This window comes from Ornithorhynchus anatinus, chromosome 4 (assembly GCF_004115215.2).
Source record: "Ornithorhynchus anatinus isolate Pmale09 chromosome 4, mOrnAna1.pri.v4, whole genome shotgun sequence".
NCBI classification, from domain to species: Eukaryota; Metazoa; Chordata; class Mammalia; order Monotremata; family Ornithorhynchidae; genus Ornithorhynchus; species Ornithorhynchus anatinus.
The window spans coordinates 132974397-133000875 of NC_041731.1; the positions used below are offsets into that span (position 1 = coordinate 132974397).

Genomic DNA, 26479 nt, shown 5'->3' on the forward strand with positions numbered 1-26479 from the left:
TCAGACCTCCTCAGCTAGGTTCGGAGGAATCAAAAAGGTCATCAGAACTCATGATGCCCATCTAAACATTCAGTACACAATAAGGGCTGTTCAATAAATACCACCCTCCAAACGCCACCAGATTCAAAAAGAGAATATGACGGAGTAACTCTCCTTGTTGCCGTGCTCTGAAAATGCTCGAAGCGAATGTCAGATCTTTCTCAACGGCTGAGAGAGGAGAAGCAAAGAAAGTTTGCTTCTAGACGAGAACACTGAGGGCTGGTTTTATTTCGATCTTCCAAGTCCCTGGATAAAAATTTTCTTCTCCACCGATTCCCTCCCTCCAATTACCACCTCAACACCTTTGCCCCAACCCCACCGCACTTTACACGTTTCAAATACCCCCTTTCTTAAGCACTAATTCATCTCCTTATCCACTGAGGCCCAGAGAAATGAAGTGACTTGCCCAGGGTCACACAGCAGACAAGCGGCGGAGCTGGGATTTGAACCCAAGATCTTCTAATAATAATGATGATGGTATTTGTTAAGCGCTTACTATGTGCCAAGGATTGCTCTAAGCTCTGGGGTAGATAGAAATAATGAGAAGCAGCGTTGCTTAGTGGAAAGAGCACATGCGTGGGAATCAGAGGTCGTGGGTTCTAATCCCAACTCCGCCACTTAACTGGGCCTCAGTTACCTCATCTGGCAAAATGGGGATGAAGACTGTGAGCCCCACGTGGGACAACCTGATTACCTTGTGTCTACCTCAGGGCTCAAAACAGTGCTTGGCACATAGCAAGCGCTTAACAAATATCATCGTTTCTTTACCAGCTTGTCCCACACGGGGCTCACAGTCTTAATCCCCATTTTACAGATAAGGAAACTGAGGCTCAGGGAAGTTAAGTGACTTGCCCAAAGTGACACAGCTGATAAGTGGCGGAGCCGGGATTAGAACCCACGACCTCTGACTCCCAAGCCCCTTCTCTTTCCACTAAACCATGCTGCTTCTCTTAATCCCAGGGCCGTGCGCCATCCACTGCGCCACGCTTATACTCTCCCAAGCGTTTAGTGCGGTGCTCTGCACACAGTAAGCGCTCAATAAATTTTACAGACTGACAGGAAAACTCAGTCCCTGCCACCCATGACCTCTTCCTGACACTTAAAACAGAGCCTGCCGAATCTGGTCGGTAATGCCTGCAGCTGGGGTAGGGTTGGGTTTGGTGAGGGGGGCACATTTCCTTCCTGCCCGCCATTCTGGGGTGTCCTCTGAACGAGCTTGCGGCCACTGATATAATAAGAAGAATAATCATATTTGTTAAGTGCTTACTTTGTGCCAGGCACTGTACTGAGCGCTGGGGTAGATACAAGTAAATCAGGTTAGACGCGGTCCCTGTCCCACATGGGGGTCACAGACTGAATCCCCATTTTACAGATGAGGGAGCTGAGGGCCAGAGAAGTGAAGTGACTCACCCAGGGCCACAGAGCAGACAAACGGCGACAACTGTATATATTTTCATTACCCTATTTATTTTGTTAATGAGATGTACATCGCCTTGATTCTATTTATTTGCTGTTTTAATGAGATGTTCATCCCCTTGATTCTACTTATTGCTATTGCTTTTGTCTGTCCGTCTCCCCCGATTAGACTGCAGGCCCGTCACTGGGCGGGGACGGTCTCTGTTACCGATCTGTCCATTCCAAGCGCTTAGAACAGTGCTCTGCACATAGTAAGCGCTCAATAAATACTATTGAATGAATGAACGGCGGACCCGAGATTAGAACCCATGACCTTCTGACTCCCAGGCCCCTGCTCGATCCACTACCTATCCTGCTTCTCGTTCTAACTGCCGTATCATCCTCTCCCAACCGCTTAATACCGCGCTCTACACATAGTAAGCGCACAATAAATACGACTGAATGAATGAAAGACTACTATCGTTATCAATCTCAGCTCCGCCACCTGTCAGCTGTGTGACCCGGGGCCAGTCACTTCACTTCTCTGGGCCTCAGTCACCTCATCTGTCAAACGGGGATGGAGACCGTGAGCCCCACGTGGGACGGGGCTGTGCCAACACCCATCTGTCTGCCTCCACCCCACCGCTTAGTACAGTGCCTGGCACACAGCAAGCGCTTAAGAAATACACCGGTTCCAATCCCGGCTCCGCCACTTGTCAGCTGTGTGACCCCGGCCCAGTCACTTCACTTCTCTGGGCCTCAGTGACCTCATCTGGAAAATGAGGATGAAGACTGGGAGCCCGACGAGGGCCAACCTGATGACCTTGTATCTACCTCAGCGCTTAGAACAGTTCTTGGCACACAGTAAGCGCTGAAATACCAATGGTATTATCATTATTAAATCCAATAATCGTCGTCATCACTCTTATCGTGATTCTGATTAGAGTCGTCCAAGAGAGAGCGGAGGGGCAGGCCCGTCCCGCCGCCCCCAGCGCGCCGGGGAGGGGAAGCCGCGGTCGTACTTACAGAAGCCACATCTGGTGCCGCCTTCGAAGACGAAGCCGTCGGGCACGGCGCCGTACCGCCTCAGGTCCGACAGCCGCCACTGCCCCGTGACGGCCGGGGGCAGGTCCTTGGCCAGCACCAGCAGGTCGTTGCACAGGTGCAGGGTGGCCGGGCCGCTGTCCAGCTTCGTGCCCGGAGCCACGCACACGGAGAATCTGTGCACTGACCACCCGACGGCCCCCCAGGAGCCCCGGGGTAGACCGACGGAGGCCCGGAGACGCCACAGAGGAGGGAGAGACGGGGAGGAGGGCGGGAGGGTCGGGGGGGGGGGGGGGAAAGGACCGGGGAGAGAGTTCAGAAGATGAGTTGAAAAGGCAGAAGTCAAACATAAGCGTAATCGTCAACGGTATTTGGTAAGCGCTTACGCTCTCTAGGCCGTAAGCTCGTTGCGGGCCGGGAATCTATCTATATTGCACTGTCCCAAACGCTTAGGTGAAATTCATTCATTCAGGTATTCAGTGGTATTTATCCATTCAGTCGTATTTATCGAGCGCTTACTGTGCGCCGAGCACCGTACTAGGCGCTTTGAGAGCTTACGAATAATAATGATGGTATTTGTCAAGCACTTACTATGTGCCGGGCTAAGCGCTGGGGTGGATACAAGCACATTGGGTTGGACACAGTCCCTGTCCCACGGGGGGCTCACAGTCTCATTCCCCATTTTACAGATGAGGCACAGAGAAGTAAAGTGACTCGCCCAAAGTCGCACAGAAGAGAAGTGGCCGAGTCAGGATTAGAACCCATGATTTAGCGTGGCTCAGTGGAAAGAGCCCGGGCTTAGGAGTCAGAGGTCATGGGTTCTAATCCAGACTCCGCCTCCTGTCAGCTGTGTGACTTTGGGCAAGTCATTTCACTTCTCTGGGCCTCAGTTCCCTCATCTGTAAAATGGGGATGAAGACTGTGCACCTCACGATGGACAACCTGACGATCCCGTATCTACCCCGGTGCTTAGAACAGTGCTCTGCACATAGTAAACGCTTAACAAATACCAACATTATTATTATTATTATTATTATGACTGCCAAGCCCGTGCTCTGTCCACTATGCCATGCTGCTTACTATGTGCACAGCACCGAACTAAGGCTTGGGAAAGTAAGATGCAACAATAAAGAGTGACATTCCCTGCCAGGCACTGTACTAAACGCTGAGATGGACACAAAGAAAGTGCATTGGATTCAGTCCCTATCCCACACGGGCTAACAGTGGGCAAGTCACTTCACTTCTCTGGGCCTCCATTACCTCATCTGTGAAATGGGGATTAAAACTGAGAGCCTCACGTGGGACAACCTGACGACCCTGTATCTCCCCCAGTGCTTAGAACAGGGCTCTGCACATAGTAAGTGCTTAACAAATACAAACATTATTACAATGAGGGTATTTGTTAAGCGCTTACTCTGGGTCAAGCACTGTCTTAAGCACTGGGATAGATAGAAGCTAAAAGGGTTGGACACAGTCCCTGTCTCACGTGGGACTCACAGTCTTAAGCCCCATTTTTCAGATGAGGCAGCTGAGGCCCAGAGAAATTAAGTGATTTGCCCCAGATCACACGACAGTTTTAATCCCCGTTTAAGCGAGGAGGGAACTGAGGCCCAGAGAAGTGAAATGATTTGCCCGGGGTTACCCATCAGACAAGCGGCGAAGTCGGGATTAGAACCCAGGTCCCTTCAATTCCCAGGCCCGGGCTCTAGCCACTAGGCCATGCTGCTTCTCATTGCTCCTTCATTCATCCTCCCTCCCATCCCCACAAAACATATATATATATAAACAGATATATACATATATATCTGTTCATATCTGTAATTTATTTATTTAATCTTTTCACTTATTCATTTCTATTTATGTCTGTCTCCATCTCTAGACTGTGAGCTCACTGTGAGCGGGAATGTGTCTGCCGGTTGTTAATAATAATAATAACGACGATGGTATTCGTTTAGCATTTACTATGTGCCAAGCACTATTCGAAGTGCTGGGGTAAATACAAGATAATCGGGTTGTCCCATGCGGGGCTCACGGCCTTAATCCCCATTTTACCACGAAATAACTGACGCACAGAGAAATGAAGTGGCTTGCCCGAGGTCACAAAGCGGACAAGTGGCGGAGCGGGATTAGAACCCACATCCTCTGACTGTCAAGCACTTTCTTTCCACTAAGTTCTTTCCACTAAGCCGCGCTGCTTCTCCGCCATAATTATGGCATTTGATAAGCGCTTAACTACGTGCCGGGCGCCGTACTAAGCACTGGGGTGGACACGAGCGGATCGGGTCGGACGCGGTCCCCGTCCCCATTTTCCAGATGAGGGAACTGAGGCCCAGAGAAGTGAAGTGAGCTGCCCGAGGTCACCCAAGTGGTGAGAACCTTCTGACTCCCGGGGCTCTATCCACTATGCCTTGCCCCCAGGTTGTTATATTACACTCTCCCAAGCGCTCAGTACAGTGCTTCGCACCCCCTAAGAGCTCGGTAGATAGATACGATCGAATAGGATCGACCCAACCGGGACACGAAGTCAGCAGAGGGGCCGGAGCTCTCGCCCTGGGGATCACCCCGCCAGGCCAGGGCCGGGCCCCTCTCCCCTTCCCCCACCGGGTTGAGTTTGCCTTCTTGGCACCGGGCAGTGCGGCCTTCCAGTCGGGAATCTGCCCCTTCCAGCCCTGGCCAAGGCGGCATTCCAGGGAGTAGATTTCGGCACTGAGTGAACACCGCTCTGCCCAGCTCAACCCGGGGGGACAAAAATAGCCAATGCCATCCCTGCCGCCTCCTCCTCCTCCTCCTCTTCTTCCTTCTCTTCATCCGCTCTTCTATCTCCAACTCCCCTTCCTTCTCTTCATCCGCTCCTCTACCTCCAACTCCCCTTCCTTCTCCTGTACCCGCTTTATATGATAATAATAATAATAATAATAATAGTGGTGGTATTTAAGCGCTTACTACGTGCAAAGCGCTGTTCTAAGAGCTGGGGGGATAAACGGTGATCGGGTCGGGCACACGGTTTTAATCCCCATTTTACAGCTGAGGGAACTGAGGCACAGAGAAGTGACTCCCCCGTTTAGAGCCTGAGGCCGTCACTGGGCAGGGATTGTCTCTATCCGTTCCCGAATTGAACATTCCGAGCGCTCAGTACAGTGCTCTGCACAGAGTAAGCGCTCAATAAATACTACTGAATGAATGAATGAAGTGACTTGCCCAAAGTCACACAGCTGGCAAGCGGCGCAGCCGGGAGTAGAACCCATGACCTCTGGCTCCCAAGCCCGGGTTCTTTAAAAATAATATTAATAATGTTGGTATTTGTTAAGCGCTTACTACGTGCAGAGCACTGTTCTAAGCGCTGGGGTCGACACAGGGGAATCAGGTTGTCCCACGTGGAGCTCCCAGTCTTCATCCCCATTTTCCAGATGAGGTAACTGAGGCCCAGAGAAGCAAAGTGACTTGCCCAGAGTCACACAGCTGACAAGTGGCGGAGCCGGCATTCGAACCCATGACCTCTGGCTCCCAAGCCCGGGTTCTTTCCACTGAGCCACTCTGCTTCTCTATCCTACTTTACCTTCGCCTTCTCCACTTGCCCGCCGTGTGACCTTGGGCAAGTCACCTCTCTTTTCTGGGCCACAGTTTCCGCATCTGTAAAATGGGTGTCCGATACCCATCCTGCTTTCATTCTTTTGATCATTCATTCGTCAAATTGTATTGATTGAGCGCTTCCTATGCGCATAGCTGTGATGCTCGTTGAGGGGGAGGGGTCCATCAACCTATCGTATTTATTGAGCATCTACTGTGTGCAGAGCACTGTGCTAAGCGCTTGGGAGAGGACAATATAACAATAAACAGACACCTTCACTGCCCACTACAAGCTTACGGTCGAGGAGGGGGGGAGAAAGACATCAATACAAATAAATAAAGTACAGAAATTTGTCCTCGTACTGTGAGACCCGGGTAGGTCAGGGCCTGTTCCTGATCCGATCATACCGTACCTACTGCAAAGCTTAGCACAGTGCTTGGCACGTCCACAGAGCTTACTCCTAATCCCGGCTCCGCCACCTGTCTACTCTGTGACCTTGGGGAAGCCCCTTCACTTCTCTGTGCCTCAGTTACCTCATCTATGAAATGGGGATGAAGACCGTGAGCCCCGCGCGGGACCACCTGATGACCTTGTATCTGCTCCAGCGCTTAGAACAATGCTCGGCACATAGTACGCGCTTAACGAATACCATACTAGGTTCCCCGATTAGAAGAAGGAACTGAGAACACTGAGGCAGCATTAACCAAAGATAAAAGAAAAGGTCATTTGCAGAAATGGGATTAGAAGGCAAATAAATTAGGAGAAGCAGTGTGGTCTGGTAGGTAGAGCCCGGGCTGGTCTAGTAGGTAGAGCCCGGGCCTGAGGGTCTGAAGGACCTGGATTCTAATCCGGTCTCTGCCCCTTGTCTGCTGTGCGAGCTGCTTGAGAAGCAGCGTGGCTCAGTGGAAAGAGCACGGGCTTTGGAGTCAGGGGTCATGGGTTCGAATCCCGGCTCGGCCACTTGTCAGCTGTGTGACTCTGGGCAAGTCACTTCACTTCTCGGTGCCTCAGTGACCTCATCTGTAAAATGGGGATGAAGACCGTGAGCCCCTCGTGGGACAACCTGATTCCCCTGTGTCTACCCCAGCGCTTAGAACGGTGCCCGGCACATAGTAAGCGCTTAACAGATACCAACATTATTATTTATTATTACTGGGGCAAGTCGCTTCACTTCTCTGGGCCTCAGTTACCTCATCTGTAAAATGGGATTCAATATCTGTTCTCCCTCCTACAAAGACTACGAGCTCCAGGTGGGACCGTGTCTGATCCGATTATCTTGTGTTTACCCCAGTGCTTAGTACATAGTCCTCTGCTCTACTCCCCTCCCACCCCACAGCACTTGTATATATATTATATTTATAATTCTATTTATTTATATTAACGATGTGCATTAGGGGAAGCAGCGTGGCCCAGTGGAAAGAGCCTGGGCTTCGGAGTCAGAGGTCACGGGTTCGACTCCCGGCCCTGCCACTTGTCAGCTGTGTGACTGTGGGCGAGTCACTTCACTTCTCTGGGCCTCTGTTCCCTCATCTGTAAAATGGGGATCAACTGGGAGCCTCACGCGGGACAACCTGATGACCCTGTATCTCCCCCGGCGCTTAGAACGGAGCTCTGCACGTAGTAAGCGCTTAACAAATACCAACATTATTATTATATATCTGTAATTCTATTTATTTATAGCGATGCTATTGATGCCTGCCTACTGGTTTTATTTTGTTTTGTTGTCTGTCACCCCCCTTCTAGACAGCGAGTCCATTGTTGGGTAGGGATGGTCTCTATCTGTTGCTGAATTGTACTTTTCGAGTGCTTAGTACGGTGCTCTGCACACAGTAAGTGCTCAATAAATGCGAGTGAATAAATGAATGAATGACCTTGTACCTACCCCAGCGCTTAGTACAGAGCCCCATGTGGGTCCCGATTATCCGGTACCTACCCCAGTGCTTAGTACAGAGCCTCATGTGGGACCGGATTATCTTGTATCTACCACAGTGCTTTATTCACTGCTTATCACATAGTAAGGGCTTCACAAGTACCACAGTTATTATTATTATCAGTAATAATAATAATAACGTTAACAATGCATAAGGCCAAATATGACGTTATTTCTGCGCTTCCAGCGCTCAGAACAGCGCTTGGCACATAGTAAGCATTTAACAAATACAATTGTTATTATTATTACTATTTGTCAGGCCCTGGGAAGGCTGCCGGTTTACACTCGAAGATAATCAGTTGGGACCCGGCCCTTACCCCACATGGGGCTCACGATCTGGGAGGGGGGATATCTTTTTCCCTCTGGACAGGTAACGGAGCCCAGAGAGGTTGAGTGACTTGCCCAAGGTCACGCAGTGAGCTTCAGTCTCCTGACTCCCCAGACCTCTGCTTTTCCCACTAGGCCATGTTGTCTTGGCATTTTGATCATCTCCTTCCTGGGTTCTTCCTAATATCATGGCGTGATGGATAGAGTACGGCCCCGGGAGTCGGAAGGTCATGGGTTCTAAACCCGGCTCTGCCACCTGTCTTCTGGGTGACCTTGGGCAAGTCACTTCACCTGTCCGAAAGCTCACCTCCTCCAGGAAGTCTTCCCAGACTAAGCTCCCTTTTCCTTGGCGGACTCCTCCTCTGCCTCCCAGCCCCTAACCGTGGGGGTCCCTCAAGGCTCAGTTCTGGGTCCCCTTCTCTTCTCCATCTACCTCCAATCCCTTGGAGAACTCATTCGCTCCCATGGCTTCAACTACGACCTCTATGCAGATAATTCCCAAATCTCCATCTCCATCCCTCATCTCTCTCCCTCTCTGCAGTCTGCCATCTCCTCCTGTCTTCAGGACATCTCTACTTGTCTGTCCTCCCGTCACCTCAACCTTAACCTGCCCAAAATTGAGCTCCTCATCTTCCCTCCCAGACCCTGTCCTCCCGTTGACTTTCCCATCACTGTAGACAGCACCACCACGCTCCCTCACAAGCTTGGGGCGTTATCCTCGCCTCATCTCTCCCAGTCAACCCAAATATTCACTCTGTTACCAAATCCTGTCGGTTCGGTTTTCAGAACATCATTAAAATCCTCTCTTTCCTCTCCATCCCAACCACACCATGTTCATCCAAGCACTCATCCTCTCCCGCCTTGATTACCGCATCGGCCTCCTCGCTGACCACCCGGCCTCCTGTCTCTCCCCACTCCAGCCCATACTTCACTCGGCCTCCTGGCTCATTTTTCTACAGAAACGTTCAGTCCACGCTTCCCCACTCTTCACGAACTTCCCGTGGTGGCCCGTCCACTTCCGCATCGAACAGAAACTCCTTGCCGTCGGCTTTAAAGCCGTCGATCGCTCTGCCCCCCTCCTACCTCACCTTCCCGATTTCCTACTCCAACCCAACCCACGCACTTCATTCCTCTAATGCCAACCTACATACCGTAACTCGATCTCGTCTATCTCGCCACCGAATCCTCGCCCACGTCCCGTCTCTGGCCTGGAACGCCCTCCCTCTTCGTATCCGGCAGATGATGACCCTCCCCACCTCCGAAGCCTTTTTGAAGGCGCATCTCCTCCAAGAGGCCTTCCCCGACTAAGCCCTCGTTTCCTCTTCCGAACCACCCTTTATTCATCCTCCCTCCCAGCTCCACGGCTCTTATGCTCATATCTGTAATGTATTTATATTAATATTTGTCTCCTCCGCTAGACTCCAAATTCCTCGAGGGCAGGGAACGAGTCTACCAACTCCGTTGCAAGCTTAATACGGTGCTCGGCACATACTAATCACTCAGTCAATACGATCGATTGTCTATGTAGCCGTCAATAATGTAAAGATATGAACGGTTATTTATACTGATGTCTGTCACCCCCTCTAGGCTGGAAGCCGGCTATGGGCAGGGAACATGCCTGCCAACTTTTTTTTTGTACTCTCCCAAGCACTTAGTACAGTGCACTAAAACAGAACTCCAAATTTTCCCACGCAAACCATCCCTCATGTCCCTCAATCTCATAACCTCGGCAATGTCCCTCAAGCACATCACCTTGGATTATCCTCGACTCCTCTCTCTCATTCAACCACGTATTCACTCCATCACTAAATCCCGTTGGTTCAGTCGACACGACGTCGCTAAAACCCGCCCTTTCCCCTCCATCCGAACTGCTACTGCGCTGTCCCACTCCGATTGACCTCTGTCTCTTTGCCGACCTCGCTGCCTCCCGGATCTCCCCTCTCTGCCGCCCAGATCGTTTTGCTATAAAACCGTTCAGGCATGTTTCCCCGCTCCTCAAGAACGTCCGGTGGTTGCCCGTCCACCTCGGCATCTAACAGGGACTCCTTACCATCGGCTTTGAAACGCTCGGTCACCTTGCCCTCAACAACCTCACTCCTTCCTCTCCTAGTACGACCAAGCTCTCACACTCTGCTCTTCTAATGCCAACCTTCTCACTGAACCTCGATCCCGTCTATCTCGCCGCCGTCCTCTCGCCCGCATCCTGCCTCTGGTCTGGAAAGTCCTCCCTCCTCATATCCAACAGATAATTCCTCTCTCCACCTTCAAAGGCTTGTTGAAGGCCCATCTCCTCCAAGAGGCCTTCCCCGACTCCTTTCTCCTTCCTCCTTTCCTCTTTCCCCACTCCTTTCTGCCTCACCCTTTGTTCCATTTAATTTGCTCTTCCCCCTCCAAACCTCCCGGTACTTACGTACGTATCTGTAATTTTATTTATTCATTTATATTGATGTCTGCCTCCCCCTCTAGACGTAAGCTTGCCGTGGGCAGGGAATGTGTCTGTTATATTGTTATCCTGTGCTCTCCCAAGTGCTTAATACAGTGCTCTGCACACGGTAAGTGCTCAGGAAATGATTGACTGCTCTGCACATAGTGAGAGCTCAATAAATGCCACTGATGGACTGAGTGGTTGAGGAGAATAATAATAATAATAATGGTATATTTTAAGTGCTTACTATGTGCCAGGCACTGTATTAAGTGCTGGGGTGGATACAAGCAGATCAGGTGGGACCCAGTGCCCGCCCCCGGAAGGATTTATTGTCTCAACCCCCATTTTGCAGGCTCCATCCACTAGACCGCACTGCTTCTCTAAAGAGGGAAGAGAGGAGAGTCCCTCTTGACCAGAAGCGCACTGTGGTCAGGGACTGTGTCCGTCTATTGTTCATTCATTCAATAGTATTTACTGAGCACTTACTATGCGCAGAGCACTGTACCGAGCGCTTGGAATCTACAAATCGGCAACAGAGTACATGTTCTACTGTACTCTCCCAAACGTTCAGTACCGTGCTCTGCACCGAGAAGCAGCGTGGCTCAGTGGAAAGAGCCCGGGCTTGGGAGTCAGAGGTCATGGGGTCGAATCCCTGCTCTGCCGCTCGTCAGTTGTGTGACTTTAGAGAAGCAGCGTGGCTCGGTGGAAAGAGCCCGGGCGTGGGAGTCAGAGGTCATGGGTTCGAATTCCGGCTCTGTCACTTGTCAGCTGTGTGACCTTGGGCAAGTCACTTCACTTCTCTGTGCCTCAGTTCCCTCAGCTGTAAAATGGGGATTCAGACCGTGAGCCTCACGTGGGACCACCTGATGATCCTGTATCTCCCCCAGCGCTTAGAACGGTGCTCTGCACATAGTAAGTGCTTAACAAATACCAACATTATTTTAGGGGCAGCAGCGTGGCTCAGTGGAAAGAGCCCGGGCTTCGGAGTCAGAGGTCACGGGTTCGACTGCCGGCTCTGCCACCTGTCAGCTCTGTGTCTGTGGGCAAGTCACTTCACTTCTCTGGGCCTCAGTCCCCTCATCTGGAAACTGGGGATGAAGACTGGGAGCCTCACGTGGGCCAACCCGATGACCCTGTATCTCCCCCAGCGCTCAGAACGGCGCTCTGCACATAGTGAGCGCTTAACATATACCAACATTCTTATTCTCTGTGCCTCGGTTCCCTCATCTGCAAAATGGGGATTAAAACCGTGAGCCCCACGCGGGACAACGTGATGACCTTCTAGCCCCCTCGGCGCTTCGAACAGTGCTTTGCACATAGTAAGCGCTTAACACATAGCATCATCATCATCGCCACTGGAAGTTCTGAGTAAACCGGATGGACAATGAACGAGCGAATGAGGAGGGAGGGAAGGGGGGGAGAGCGGGAGGAGCGGGGCAGACCTACCTTCGCCCAGGGCGTAGCGGATGCGGGCGTCCCAGGCCCACATGGCCTCCTTGCAGTCGAAGCCCAGCATGACTACTTGGGAGCGGCAGATGATGGCCAGCGTGTGGCTGAGGCCCTCGTAGGCCAGGCCGGGGTCCAGCCCGCAAATGTCCTGCAGGGTGACGCTGCTCCTCTCCTTTTGCGCCCGGGCTCGCTCTGCCCTCTCCTTGAACACCAGCATCAGCAGGCAGTCTGGGTCCGGGGAGCAGAGGAGCTCTCAGGGCCGGGCGGGAAGAATCCCCGACGGGGTCGGCTCCGGCCCGCAGGGCACGACCCCGGCACCCCTGAGCTGTCCCGTGCCCGACGTCCGCCCCTCATCCGCGCCCGGCCCCCTCCCCACCGGCCCCCGAGCCTCCGGTGGACACCCCCGCTCCGTGTCCGTGGCATTTGTTAAGCGCTTACTTTGGGCCCGAAACAGCGTGGCTTAATGGATAGAGCAAGGGCTTGGGAGTCAGAGGTCATGGGTTCTAATCCCGGCTCCGCCACTTGTCAGCTTTGTGACTGTGGGCAAGTCACTTATAATAATAATAATGATGATCATGTTGGTATTTGTTAAGCGCTTACTATGTGCAGAGCACCGTTCTAAGCGCTGGGGGAGATACGGGGAAATCAGGTTGCCCCACGTGAGGCTCACAGTCTTCATCCCCATTTTCCAGATGAGGTCACTGAGGCCCAGAGAAGTGAAGTGACTTGCCCACAGTCACACAGCTGACAAGTGGCAGAGCTGGGATTCGAACTCTTCTCAGCGCTCAGAATAGTGCTCTGCACATAGTAAGCGCTTAACAAATACCAACGTTATTATTCTCTGCGCTTCAGTTCCCTTATATGGAAAATAGGGATTAAGACTGTGAGCCCCACATGGGACCAAATTGTACATTCCAAGCGCTCTGCACATAGTAAGTCCTCAGTAAATACTATTGAAAGAATGAATGAATGACAACCTGATTAGCTTTCATCTACTCCAGTGCTTAGAATAGTGCTTGGCACATAGTAAGGGTTTAACTAATACCATCATTATTATTATTATTATTATTAATGTTACTAAGCGCCGGGGTAAACACAAGCAAATCAGGTTGGACACAGTCCCTAACCTTCTTGAGGCTCACAGTCTCCATCCCCATTTTAGAGCTGAGGTAACTGAGGCCCAGGGAGGGGAAGTGACTTGCCCAAGGTCACACAGCTGACAAGTGGCGGAGCCAAGACTAGAACCCGCAACCGCTGACGCCAAAGCCCGTGCTCCTGCCGCTAGGCCACGCTGCCTCCCGCCTCAGTGATGATGGTATGTGTCAAGCACTGTGCTAAGCGCTGAGGTAGAGACAAGCTCATCGGGTTGGACACCGTCCCTGCGGGGAAGCAGCGTGGCTGGGGAAGCAGCGTGGCTCAGTGGAAAGAGTCTGGGCTTGGGAGTCAGAGGTCATGAGTTCGACTCCCGGCTCCGCCACTTGTCGGCCGTGTGACTGTGGGCGAGTCGCTTCACTTCTCTGGGCCTCAGTTCCCTCATCTGGAAAATGGGGATTAACTGTGAGCCTCACGTGGGACGAACTGATTCCCCCGTATCTCCCCCAGCGCTTAGAACAGTGCTCGGCACATAGTAAGCACTTAACAAATACCAACGTTAGTATTATCATTACACGGGGCACCCAGTCATCTTCATCCCCATTTGACAGATGAGGGAATCGAGAAGTGAAGTGACTTGCCCAAGGTCAACCAGCAGACAAGTGGCGGAGTCGGGATTAGAACCCAGGTCCTTCAGATTCCCTGGCCCGGGCTCTATCCACCAGGCCATGCTGCTTCTCCCCCCGGGAACTGCTCCTTGCCACTCTCTCGTATCTCACGAAATCCCCCATAGAGTGGAAGCTCCCCGGAGGCAGGAAACGGGCCATTTCTCTGCTTTGGATTTCCCGAATGCTCCCAAGGGCTCAGCACAGTGCTCTGAACACAGTAAGCACCTAATCAATACCACTGAGCAACTTCTTCATTCTGTACATCGCTCCCAGCGGCGAACAAACAACGCCTTTACTACGACAAATACCACTTCCACTAGTAGAGGAGCAGCGTGGCCTAGTGGAAAGCCCCGGGTTCTAATTCCGGCTCCGTCACCTGCCTGCTGTGTGACCTTGGGCCAGTCACTTCACTTCTCTGTGCCTCAGTTCCCTCATCTGCAAAATGGGGATTCAATTGCCGTCCTCCCTGCTACCTTCAGGACAACTCGACTTGGAGGTCTTGCAGTCACGTCAAACTTAGGACGTCTAACGCAGAGCTCCTTTCCTTCCCACCCAAACCCTGTCCTCCCTCTGCCTTTCCCATCCCTGTAGACGGCACCACCATCCTTCCTGTCTCACAAGCCTTGCGGGGCTCAGTGGAAAGCGCGCGGGCTTGGGAGTCAGAGGTCATGGGTTCGAATCCCGGCTCCGCCACTTGTCGGCTCTGTGACTGTGCCATGTCACTTCACTTCTCCGTGCCTCAGTTCCCTCATCTGTAAAATGGAGATGAAGACTGTGAGCCTCCCGGGGGACGACCTGATGACCCTGTATCTCCCCCGGCGCTTAGAACGGTGCTCTGCACATAGTAAGCGCTTAACAAATACTAACATTATTGTTATCCTTGACTCCACTCTCTCGCTCAACCCGCAGAATCAATCCATCACTAAATCCTGTCGGTTCAAACTTCACGGTACCGCGTCAGCTTTCCTCTCCGTCGGAACCGCTGCTACGCTGATCCAAGCGTTTCTCCCATCCCGCCTTGATTTCTAGATCAGCCTCCTCGCTGACCTCCCTGCATCCCTGCTCGGCCACTCGTCAGCTGTGTGACTGTGGGCAAGTCACTTCACTTCTGCGGGCCTCAGTGACCTCATCTGCAAAACGGGCATTAAGATTGTGAGCCTCATGTGGGACGAGCTGATTCCCCTGTGTCTCCCCCAGCGCTTAGAACAGTGCTCTGCACGTAGTGAGCGCTTAACAAATACCAACATCGTCATCATCATCCTCCTGTCTCGCCCTTCTCCAGTCCAGACTCCACTCCGCTGCCCGGATCATTTGTCTACAGAAATGTTCAGTGCCCGTTGTGCCCCTCCTCAAGAACCTCGTGGCTCCGTGGAAAGAGCATGGGCTTTGGAGTCCGAGGTCAGGAGTTCGAATCCCAGCTCGGCCACTTGTCAGCTGTGGGACTGCGGGCGAGTCACTTCACTTCTCTGGGCCTCAGTGACCTCATCTGGAAAATGGGGATTAAGGCTGTGAGCCCCACGTGGGACATCCTGATTCCCCTGTGTCTAGCCCGGCGCTTAGAACAGTGCTCAGCACATAGCAAGCGCTTAACCAATACCAACATCACTATTATTAACCTCCAGTGGTTGCCCATCCACCTCCGCGTCCGACGGAAACCCTTCCCCGTCGGCTTTAAAGCCGTCCATCCCCTCGCCCCCTCCTACCTCACCTCGCTACGCTCCTGCTCCAACCCACCTCACACACTCCGCTCCTCTAATGCCAACCTACTTACTGTACCTCCGTCTCATCTGTCTCGCCACCGACCTCTCGCCCACATCCTGCCTCTGGCCTGGAACGCCCTCCCCTCTCACGGCCGACCGACAATTTCTCTCCCCACCTTCAAAGCCTTATTAAAGGCACGTCACCTCCAAGAGGCCTTCCCTGACTAAGCCCTCGTTTTCTCTTCTCTTCCCCTCCTCCTCCCTTCTGCCTCTCCCTGATTTTCTGCATTTATTCACCACCACCGTCCCCCTCCCCACCGCGTCTATGATTCAACTGTGAGCCCGTCACCTGGGCGGAGATCGTCTCTATCTGTTGCCTAACTGTCCATTCCAAGCGCTTAGTCCAGTGCTCGGCACACAGTCAGCGCTCAATAAATACTATTGAATGAATGAATGTAATAATGTTGGTATTTGTTAAGCGCTTACTACGTGCCGAGCACTGTTCTAAGCGCTGGGGTAGATACAGGGGAATCAGGTCGTCCCACGTGAGGCTCACAGTTAATCCCCATTTTCCAGATGAGGGAACTGAGGCCCGGAGAAGTGAAGCGACTCGCCCACAGTCACCCAGCTGCCGAGTGGCAGAGCCGGGATTCGAACCCATGACCTCTGACTCCGAAGCCCAGGGTCTTTCCACTGAGCCACGCTGCTTCCCACGGAATGTCTATATCCGTGATTGATTTATTTATATTAACGCCTGTCTCCCCCTCTAGACCGTAAGCTCGTCGTGGGCTGGGAATGTGTCTTTTGTATCACTGTGTTGTACTCTCCCAGGCGCTTAATACGGTGCTCTGTACATAGTAAGCACTCGGTAAATATGATCGACCGATAAATCGATCGTCTCGCTTACTCGATCCACGTATTCAATCTGTCACCAAATCCTATCCGTTCAACCTTCATCACGTCACTAAAATCCACCCTTCCCTCTCCATTCCAACTGCTACCATGTAAGTCCAAGTTCTTTAATGATAATAATAATAATAATAATAATAATAATGGCATTTGTTTAGCGCTTACTATGTGCCAAGCACTGTTCTAAGTGCTGGAAGAGATATAAGGTAATGAGGTTGCCCCACGTGAGGCTCACAGTCTTAATCCCCATTTAACAGTTGAGGTAACTGAGGCTCAGACAAGTGAAATGACGTGTCCAAAGTCACACAGCTTATAAATGGCGGAGCCGGGATTAGAACCCACGACCTCTGACTCCTAACCCCGTGCTCTTCCCACTAAGCCACGCTTATCCTCTCCCACCTCCCAGCCTCCTGTCTCTCCCCACTCCAGTCCATACCAGCGTGGCTCAGTGGAAAGAGCCCGGGCTTGGCAGTCAGAGGACCTGGGTTCGAATGCCGGCTCTGCCACTTGTCAGCTGTGTGACTGTGGGCGAGTCACTTCACTTCTCTGTGCCTCAGTTACCTCATCTGCAAAATGGGGATGAAGACTGGGAGCCTCCCGTGGGACAACCTGATTACCCTGTATCTACCCCAGGGCTTAAAACAGTGCCCTGCACATAGTAAGCGCTTAACAAATACCGACATTATTATTACTTCATTATTCCTTACTTCATTATTACTTGATTCTATGTATTGCTATTGTTCTTGTCTGCCCGTCTCCCCCGATCAGACCGCGCGCCCGTCAGAGGGCAGGGACCGTCTCTATCTGTTACCGATTTGTCCATTCCAAGCGCTTAGTACAGTGCCCTGCACGTAGTGAGCGCTCAATAAATACTACTGGACGAATGAATGAATTACTTCACTCTGCTGCCCGGATCATTTTCTACAAAAACGTTCGGTCCAGGTTTCCGCACTCCTCAAGAAACCCCGGCGGTCGCCCATCCACCTCCGCCTCAAACAGTGACTCCTTGCCTTGTGCTTTAAAGCCCTGAATCACCTTGCTCCCTCCTATCTTACCTCGCTGTTCTCCTCCTACTACTAATAATAATGATAATGTTGGTATTTGTTAAGCGCTTACTATGTGCACAGCACTTTTCTAAGTGCTGGGGTAGAGAGAGGGTCATCAGGTTGTCCTATGTGAGGCTCACAGTCTTAATCCGCATTTCACAGATGAGGTAACTGAGGCACACAGAGTTAAGTGACTTGCGCACAGTCACAGAGCCGACAAGTGGTGGATCCGGGATTCGAACCCATGACCTCTGACTCCGAAGCCCAGGGTCTTTCCACTGAGCCACGCGACTAGAACCCGGCCGATACACTCTGCACCTCTGATGCCAGCCTACTCACGGTGCCTTGATCTCATCTATCTCCCCGCCGACCTCTCGCCTACATACTGTCTCACTCTGGCCCGGAACGCCCTCCCTCCTCATATCCGACAGACAATTATTCTCCCCCGCTTCCGAGCCCTATCGAAGGCCCATCTCCTCCTCCCAGAGGTCTTCCCTCGAAGCAGAAGAAGAAGAAGAGAAGCAGCGTGGCTCAGTGGAAAGAGCCCGGGCTTTGGAGTCAGAGGTCATAAGTTCGAATCCCAGCTCTGCCGCTTGTCTGCTGTGTGACCTTGGGCAAGTCACTTCACTTCTCTGGGCCTCAGTTCCCTCATCTGTAAAATGGGGGTGAAGACCGGGAGCCCCACGTGGGACAACCTGATTCCCCTGTGTCTACCCCAGCGCTTAGAACAGTGCTCTGCACAAAGTAAGCGCTTAACAAACGCCAACATTATTATTAACGTTATCATTCCCAGACTAAGCCCTACTTTCCTCTTCTCCCGCGCCTTTCCGCGTCGCCCGGACTCACTCCCTTTAACTCACCCTCAGTCCCAGAGCACTTAACGATAATAATGATGGTATTTTATGTATCTTTCATTCATTCATTCATTCATTCAATAGTATTTATTGAGCGCTTCCTATGTGCAGAGCACTGTACTAAGCGCTTGGAATGAACGAGTCGGCAACAGATAGAGACGGTCCCCGCCGTTTGACGGGCGCACGGTCTGATCGGGGGAGACGGACGGACGAGAACGATGGCGATAAATGGAGTCGAGGGGAAGTCGAGGGGAAGAACAAGTCGAGGGGAAGAACAATGTACCTGACTGCAATTTATTCGTCTTCACGTCTGTCTCCCCCTCTTAGACTGTAAGCTCTTGGGCAGTAAACGCGTATACCAACTCTGGTATAGTGTACGCTGAGAAGCAGCGGGGCTCAGTGGAAAGAACCCAGCGTGGCTCAGTGGAAAGAGCACGGGCTTTGAAGTCAGGGCTCATGAGTTCGAATCCCAGCTCTGCCACTTGTCGGCTGTGTGACTGTGGGCGAGTCACTTAACTTCTCTGTGCCTCAGTTCCCTCATCTGTAAAATGGGGATGAAGACCGTGAGCCCCACGTGGGACAATCTGATTCCCTTGTGTCTTCCCCAGCGCTTAGAACAGTGCTCTGCACATAGTAAGCGCTTAACAAATGCCAGTATTATTATTAAAGAACTCGGGCTTGGGAGTCAGAGGTCGTGGGTTCTAATCCCGGCTCGGCCGCTGGTCAGCTGTGTGACCTCGGGCAAGTCGCTTAACTTCTGTGTGCCTCAGTTTCCTCATCTGTAAAATGCGGATGAAGACCGTGAGCCCTTCGTGGGACAACCTGATTACCTTGTATCTACCCCGGGGCTTAGAACAGTGCTTGGCACATAGTAAGCACTTAACACTACCAACCTTATCATTATTTATTATTATAGTGTACACTCCCAAGCCCTTACAGTGTGTTTACAGTACGGTGCTCTGCACCCAGTAAGCGCTCAATAAATACGATTGATGGATTGATTCCTTATCAGTACTACCCAACGTGTCTACCAATATTCTTTCAGTAAACTCTTCTATTCCCTGCACCCAGCCAAGCACTCGATAGAGACGACCGACTGAAATTCTGCCGTATCGCACTCTCACAGACGCTTAGTGCAGGGCTCTGCACACAGTAAGCACTCAATAAATACCATCAATGGATTGATTGGTATTCGATAAGGGCTTACTACAAGCCAAGCAGCGTTGAGGAAAAGAGACTTTTGGTTGGGTGGGGCGGGGGCGGCTCCCTACCCAGGGAATGTGTCCGTTGTACCTTTATATTGGAACCTCACAAGCGCTTAGCACGGTGCTCTGCACCCAGTAAGCGCTCAATAAATACTCTTGACTGAATGACTGACTCCTAAATACTAGGATAGACACCAAGGAATCAGATTGGACACAGTTCGTTTTAGCCGTCGGCGAACGAGTCCGACTTCCACAAAACGGCGCTTTGTCAGCGTCACGCTGTGCGCTCCATGTTGCGCGTGCGACATCGCCTGCGTCTCCGCGTCCCACGTTTTTGAGTCCTCTCCGCGTCCGCCCCAAGTGTCTCGGTGATTTCAAGGCGGAAATAATCTCCCCCGCCAAACACTAGTGGGGCACAGGAATTTTTAAAATCCACGCGTTTTCTGGGAAAACGTGTCAGTGAATGAGGAGAGTCAGAACAAGGAAGGGATCTTGAGAAATACCAACTCCCGGGAAGGAATTCAGAGCCACATTCAGGAAACCGATCAGCCGCATTGACGATATTCAACAGAAATAGTGATAATTTTCTCCCCGGCTATGACATCCTATCCTCTAGCGACAGCTGGAGCCCCACAGAATCGTAAAGAACAAATCCACATTGCTCCCAGCGGAAATTTGGTCAATGGAAATTCCTGGGGACTTGGGAAGATCCATTCCATAGTGTGACATTGCTGGTTCACTCTGGACTTCATTCAGCGTCTCCTCTGGGCCAAACGCTGTGCTCGGCACCGGGAACCCTTTGAAACCGTCGGGTCGGACACGGTCCCTGACCCGAGCGGCCTCGGGGGGCGGGGGGAGGCGGGTGTTTTCTGCCCATTTTAGTAACAGAGGTCGAAGGCCCAGGCAGAGCTGGGGATAGAAGCCGGGATTGATGCCCGTTTCTTGTCTTGTTGTCTGTGAGCCCGATGTTGGGCAGGGATTGTCTCTATCCGTTGCCGAATTGTACTTTCCAGCGTTGAATAATAATAATGTTGGCATTCGTTAAGCGCTTACTACGTGCAGAGCACTGTTCTAAGCGCTGGGGGGAGATACAGGGGAATGAGGTTGTCCCAGGTGAGGCTCACGGTCTTCATCCCCATTTTCCAGATGAGGGAACTGAGGCCCAGAGAGGTGAAGTGACTTGCCCACAGTCACACAGCTGACAAGGGGCAGAGTTTAGTACAGTGCTCTGCACACAATAAATACGATTCAATGAATGAATAAGTGAATGAGTCCCACACTCTTTCCACTAGGCCATGCCGGAACGGAGAACTACCCTGAATTTTTTTTTTTTACGGTATTTTCATTCATTCATTCGGTAGTATTTATTGAGCGCTTTCTATGTGCCGAGCACTGTACTAAGCGCTTGGAATGCACAAATAGGTAACAGATCTGTTAAGTACTTACTATGTGCCAAGCACTGTACTAAGCTCCGGCGTAGATAACAAGCTACTCGGTTTGGACACGGTCCCCGTCTCACATGGGTCTCCCAGTCTTAATCCCCATTTTACAGATGAGGGAACTGAGGCCCAGAGAAGTGAAGTGGGCTGCCCAAGGTCACACAGCAGATAAGTGTTGGAGACATTAGAACCCAGGTCCCTCTGACTCCCAGGTCTGTGCTCTAGCCACTAGCCCATACTGCTTCTCACGTTCACTTAAGGAAAATCACTCGTCTCCCAAGCCAACGCTCACCCAGTCCGATATCAATCAACCAATTACCTGTTACCGATTTGTCCATTCCAAGCGCTTAGTCCAGTGCTCTGCACATAGGACGCGCTCAATGAATACTATTGAATGAATGAATGAATGAATGAACCAATTAGTTGCATTTATTGAGTGCTTACTGTGTGCAGAGCGCTGTATTAAGTGCTCGGGAGAGCACAAGATAACAGAGATGGCAGACACATATTCCCTTTCTGCGAGGACAATATCAGACTCTGAAGCCACTTGGATTGCAGTGAGGAAGGATTTTCAACCTGAGTGCTTATCATTATTATTATTAGCATGATTACTCAGTCAATTGTATTTATTGATTGATTGAGCGCTTACTGTGCCTCAATTCCCTAATCTGTAAAATGGGGATTAAGACTGTGAGCCCCATGTGGGACAGGGACTGTGTCCAACCTGATTCCTTTGTATGTACCCCAGCGCTTAGAACAGTACCCGGGCACCTAGTAAGTGCTTAACAAATACTATTTTAAAAAATGGGGCTCACTGTCTTCATCCCCATTTTACAGAAGAGAGAACTGGGGCCTAGAGAAATGAAGTGACTTGCCCAAGGTCGCCCAGCAGACGAGTGGCGCAGCCGGAATTAGAACCCAGGTCCTTTTAAGACCCAGGCCGAGCTCTCTCCACTAGGCCGCACCGCTTCACACTGGGCCTCGCTGCTGCGTAACTCCCCGGCTTCCAGGGCGAGAGCCCGGGCTTGGGAGTCAGAGGGCGTGAGTTCTAATCCCGTCTCCGCCACATTCATCCAATAGTATTTATTGAGCGCTTACTATGTGCAGAGCAATGTACTAAGTGCTTGGAGTGTACAATTCGGCAACAGATAGAAGCGATCCCTGCCCGATGTCTACTGTGTGACCTCGGGCAAGTCACTTCATTTCTCTGGGCCTCAGTGACCTCATCTGGAAAATGGGGACGAAGACGGCGAGCCCCATGTGGGACCGGGACTGTGTCCAACCTGCCTTAGAGCGGTGCTTGACACATAGTAGGCGCTCACCAAATACCACCATCATTATTCTGGTTTCTGGCGGCGGCCTGTGGGAGTCCGGGGCCGGTCTCCGGCGCCCGCCGCCAGCCGCCACCTGTGGCCGGCCGCCGGACCCCCGGAGCCGCAGAGACGACGGCGGCCGTGCCCACCCCGGGGCCTTGCGGGCGTCCAGCTGTGGCGGCGGGCACGGTGCCCGAGCCGGGCCTGGAGGGGGCACGGGGACACCTGGTCGAGGAAACAGCTGCCGCTTCCGGCGGCCCCCACGGCCGACGCGGAGCTCGACAGCTGGGACCCCTTCCCCCCGCCAATTCCCACCCCCTCGACTGTGGGGCCTCCCGCCCGTTTCCTCTCCTCGACATCCTCCCCGGCCCGTTCTCCCACCACGCTGTGGGCTGGTAGCGCCCAATCTATCACTGGTATTTCTTGAGCGAAGCGCGCTGTACTAAGCGTTCGGGAGAGGCTCCTCATAATAACTGTGGTATTCGTTCAGCGCTGTTTTAAGCGCTGGGGTAGATACAAGGTAATCAGGTTGTCCCACGTGGGGCTCACAGTCTTCAGCCCCATTTTTCAGATGAGGGAACTGAGGCCCAGAGAAGTGAAGTGGTTTACCCAAGGAGACAAGTGGCAGAGCTGGCATTAGAACCCACATCCTCTGACAATAATAATCGCGGTATTTGTTAAGTGACTTTACAGATACCATTCATTCATTCATTCAGTCGTATTTACTGAGCACTTAACGTGTCCAGAGCACTTGGAAAGTACAATTGGGCGACAAATAGAGACAATCCCTACCCAACAACGGGCTCAATATCACAATTATTATCATATTAAGCATTTGGGTGAGGTCCATTAATGAATCGATGGTATTTATTGGGCACCTGCCGCGTACAGATCATCAAATGGGAGAGGACAACTGTACATTCCAAGCGATTAGTACAGCGCTCTGCACATAGTAAGCGCTCAATAAATACTACTGAATGAAGGAATTCAGTGGTATTTGAGCTCTTCCCGTGTGCAGGGCACTGGCCTAAGCACTTGAGAGAGTACAACGGAGTTGGTAATAATAATAACAATGTTGATATTTGTTAAGCGCCTACTACGTGCAGAGCACTGTTCTAAGCGCTGGGGGAGATACAGGGGAATGAGGTTGTCCCACGTGGGGCTCACAGTCTTCACCCCCATTTTCCAGATGAGGGAACTGAGGCCCAGAGACGTGAAGTGACTCGCCCACAGTCACACAGCTGACAAGGGGCAGAGTCGGGATTCAAACCCATGACCTCTGACTCCCAAGCCCGGCCTCTTTCCACTGAGCCACGCTGCTTCTCTAATGGTAGGCATCGACGGTAGGCACATCGCCTTGCCCACGAGGAACTTAGAGCCTACTGGATACAAAGAGCCTCATGCTCTTGGAAAAACACGTTGTCGCTCGCGGACCGAGGGGTTCAGGGCTGCCGCTGAACCTGACATTCTCTGACTCTAATCCCCCCTAATTCCGAGCCGTCCTCCATTGGCAGAGTGGCCGACCCCGGCCCGCTCACTGCGATTTCGCTGTACTAAACGCACATCCACGAGGAAATCCCGAGTCCTCTGTGGCACGGTATAGGCCCCCCCCCCCCAACCTAGTCGAGCTCTCCGGGAGGAATGCGACTTCGGGGAGGAGGGCGAGTGGGTGGCCTGACCCCAAGCATCCCCTCCCTCTCGGGTACCCTGGACCCCCACCCCCGATGGGGAAAATGCCGATCAAGGGGTGGCATTTATTGAGCGCTTACTGCGTGCAGAACTCTGTACTAAGCACTAGGAAGAGTACGGTAAGAAGCGGGACGGAATGAATACGGGCCCGGGAGTCAGAGGGACTGTGTTCTAGTCCCGGCTCTGCCACCCGTCTGCCGTGTGACCTTGGGCAAGTCAATTCGCTTCTAGAGAAGCAGCGTGGCTCAGTGGAAAGAGCCCGGGCTCTGGAGTCAGAGGTCATGGGTTCGAATCCCGCCTCTGTCACCTGTCAGCCGTGTGACTGCGGGCAAGTCACTTCACTTCTCTGTGCCTCAGTCACCTCATCCGTAAAATGAGGATGAAGACTGTGAGCCCCACGTGAGACAACCTGATTCCCCTGTATCTACCCCAGCGCTTAGAACAGTGCTCTGCACATAGTAAGCGCTTAACAAATACCATTTTTTTTATTTGCCTCATCTGTAAAATGGGGATGAAGACTTGGAGTCCACAGACGGACCGAGTCTAATCTGATTATCCCGTATCTACTCCAGCGCCTACTACTGCGCTCGGCCCATAGTAGGCATGGCGTAGTGGATAGTGCCTGGGAGTCAGACGATCACGGGTTCTAATCCCACCTCCGCCACGTGACCTTGAGCAGATCACTTCACTGGGCCTCAGTCCCCTCATCTGTAAAATGGGGATCGAGACCGTGAGCCCCACGTGGGAGAGGGACCGCGTCCAACCCCATCGGACCGGATCCGCCCCGGGGTTCAGTTCAGTGCCCGGCACAGAGTAAGCGCTTTACAAGCACCGTCATTATTCAATATCATTTTTTAAAAATAGAGCTAGTCAGAAACTCCCGGCCCTCAAAGGACCTCCCAGTCCCAACTCTGAAGAACACGTTCCGGGGCTCTGTCGCCCGAAAGTGTTCACTAAATAGCACCGGTTGATTGACTGAGGCATGTACATTTACAAGGATCTCATCAAAAGCGGGTAAGCCCCGCATTCCCGGGTCCCCCGGCCGGGAACGCAGGCCCTTCTGTCCCCTTCCAGGGTGGAAACCCCCTCTCCTCCCCGGGCTAACTGGGGTCCAGGTCCGGGCCCGGGCCCGGGGCCCGGAGGTGGGCCGCCCGCCGCCGCCCACGGTCTTTCTCAATTCCACTGGGTCACGTCCCACCCCGACTTCGATATCCTCTTTCTATTTCGGGCGGCTCGTTGCCTTCCAAGAGGCTCATCCGAGTAAAGAAAACAGGGAGAAGGAAAATCAGAACTTGGGAAACGTCGGCCTCCACTCCCACCCCAGGGACAAGCCGGGGGTTGGGGGAGAAGCCTCCTCTCCTTGGTGGGGTGGGGGGGGACCCAGTTACCCCCATTATCCTCCCATTCTCCCCCCCGGCAAACAGGAGCAGAGACCAGTTCGGGGGGAGGGGGATGGACGCCCCCCGGGGTCCCAGGAGTCCCGACCGCCCCTTACTTACCTGCCACTGGGGACGGCTTGCGGAGGACCAGCCACCTAGTCTTCCACTGCGAGGTAGATGCAAGGGGGGTCGGAGGCTGACGGCAGAGACCCCCACACCCCCCCCACCCCCACCCCCAAGGGTCAGTGCCGCCTGCAGACCCCACCCCAGGGGGACACACGAGCCCGGGGGAAGGGACGGGGGGCGGGGGAGGGGGGCAGGGAGACGGAGGACGGGGGGACAGAGGGACGGGGGACAAAGGGATGGGGGACAGAGGGACAGGGAGACAGAGAGCCAGGGGGACGGGGACGGGGGACAGAGGGACGGGGGACAGAGAGCCAGGGGGACAGAGGGGCGGGGGGACGAGGGGACGGGGGGACAGAGGGACCGAGGGTCGGGGGACAGGTGGGAGACAGAGGGACAGGGGGACAGAGGGGACGGAGGACAGAGGGACAGGTGGGAGACGGAGGGACAGGGGGACAGAGGGGCCGGGGGCCGGGGACAGAGGGGCCGGGGGAACAGAGGGACGGAGGGACAGGAGAACAGGTGGGAGACAGGGACGGGGGCCAGGGGGCCGGGGGGACTGAGAGACAGGGGCCGGGGGGACGAGGGCCCGGGGCAGGGGAACAGGTGGGAGCCAGAGGGACCGGGGGACGGGGGGACGGGGGGACTGGGGGCAGGGGGACAGAGGGGCCGGGGGGCCGGGGGGGAGACAGAGGGGCAGGGGGAAGAGAGGGACGCGGGGCCGGAGGGGCCGGGGGGACGGACGGGGGAGGACGGGGGAGGCCAGGGGGTCCCGGGGGAAGGAGCCCCCGGCTTGGCCGCACCTTTTTTCCATCTCTCAATTTGACCTGCCCCTCCACCACCACCGAATCCGTCATCTTCAGTCATGGTTCCGGACAGCTGGGC

General features: G+C 53.0%; 1 protein-coding gene across 1 annotated transcript; it reads right to left on the reverse strand.

Moving 5' to 3' along the window:
• Positions 1-26479, reverse strand: LOC120638358 (protein Dok-7-like). The gene is made up of 5 exons (XM_039911983.1): positions 26398-26479; positions 25592-25637; positions 12175-12405; positions 2461-2661; positions 1-14 (listed from the first exon to the last, which is right to left on the reverse strand). The coding sequence occupies exons 1-5, from the start codon at positions 26449-26451 to the stop codon at positions 1-3; spliced, it is 546 nt and encodes a 181-aa protein (XP_039767917.1). The 5' UTR covers positions 26452-26479.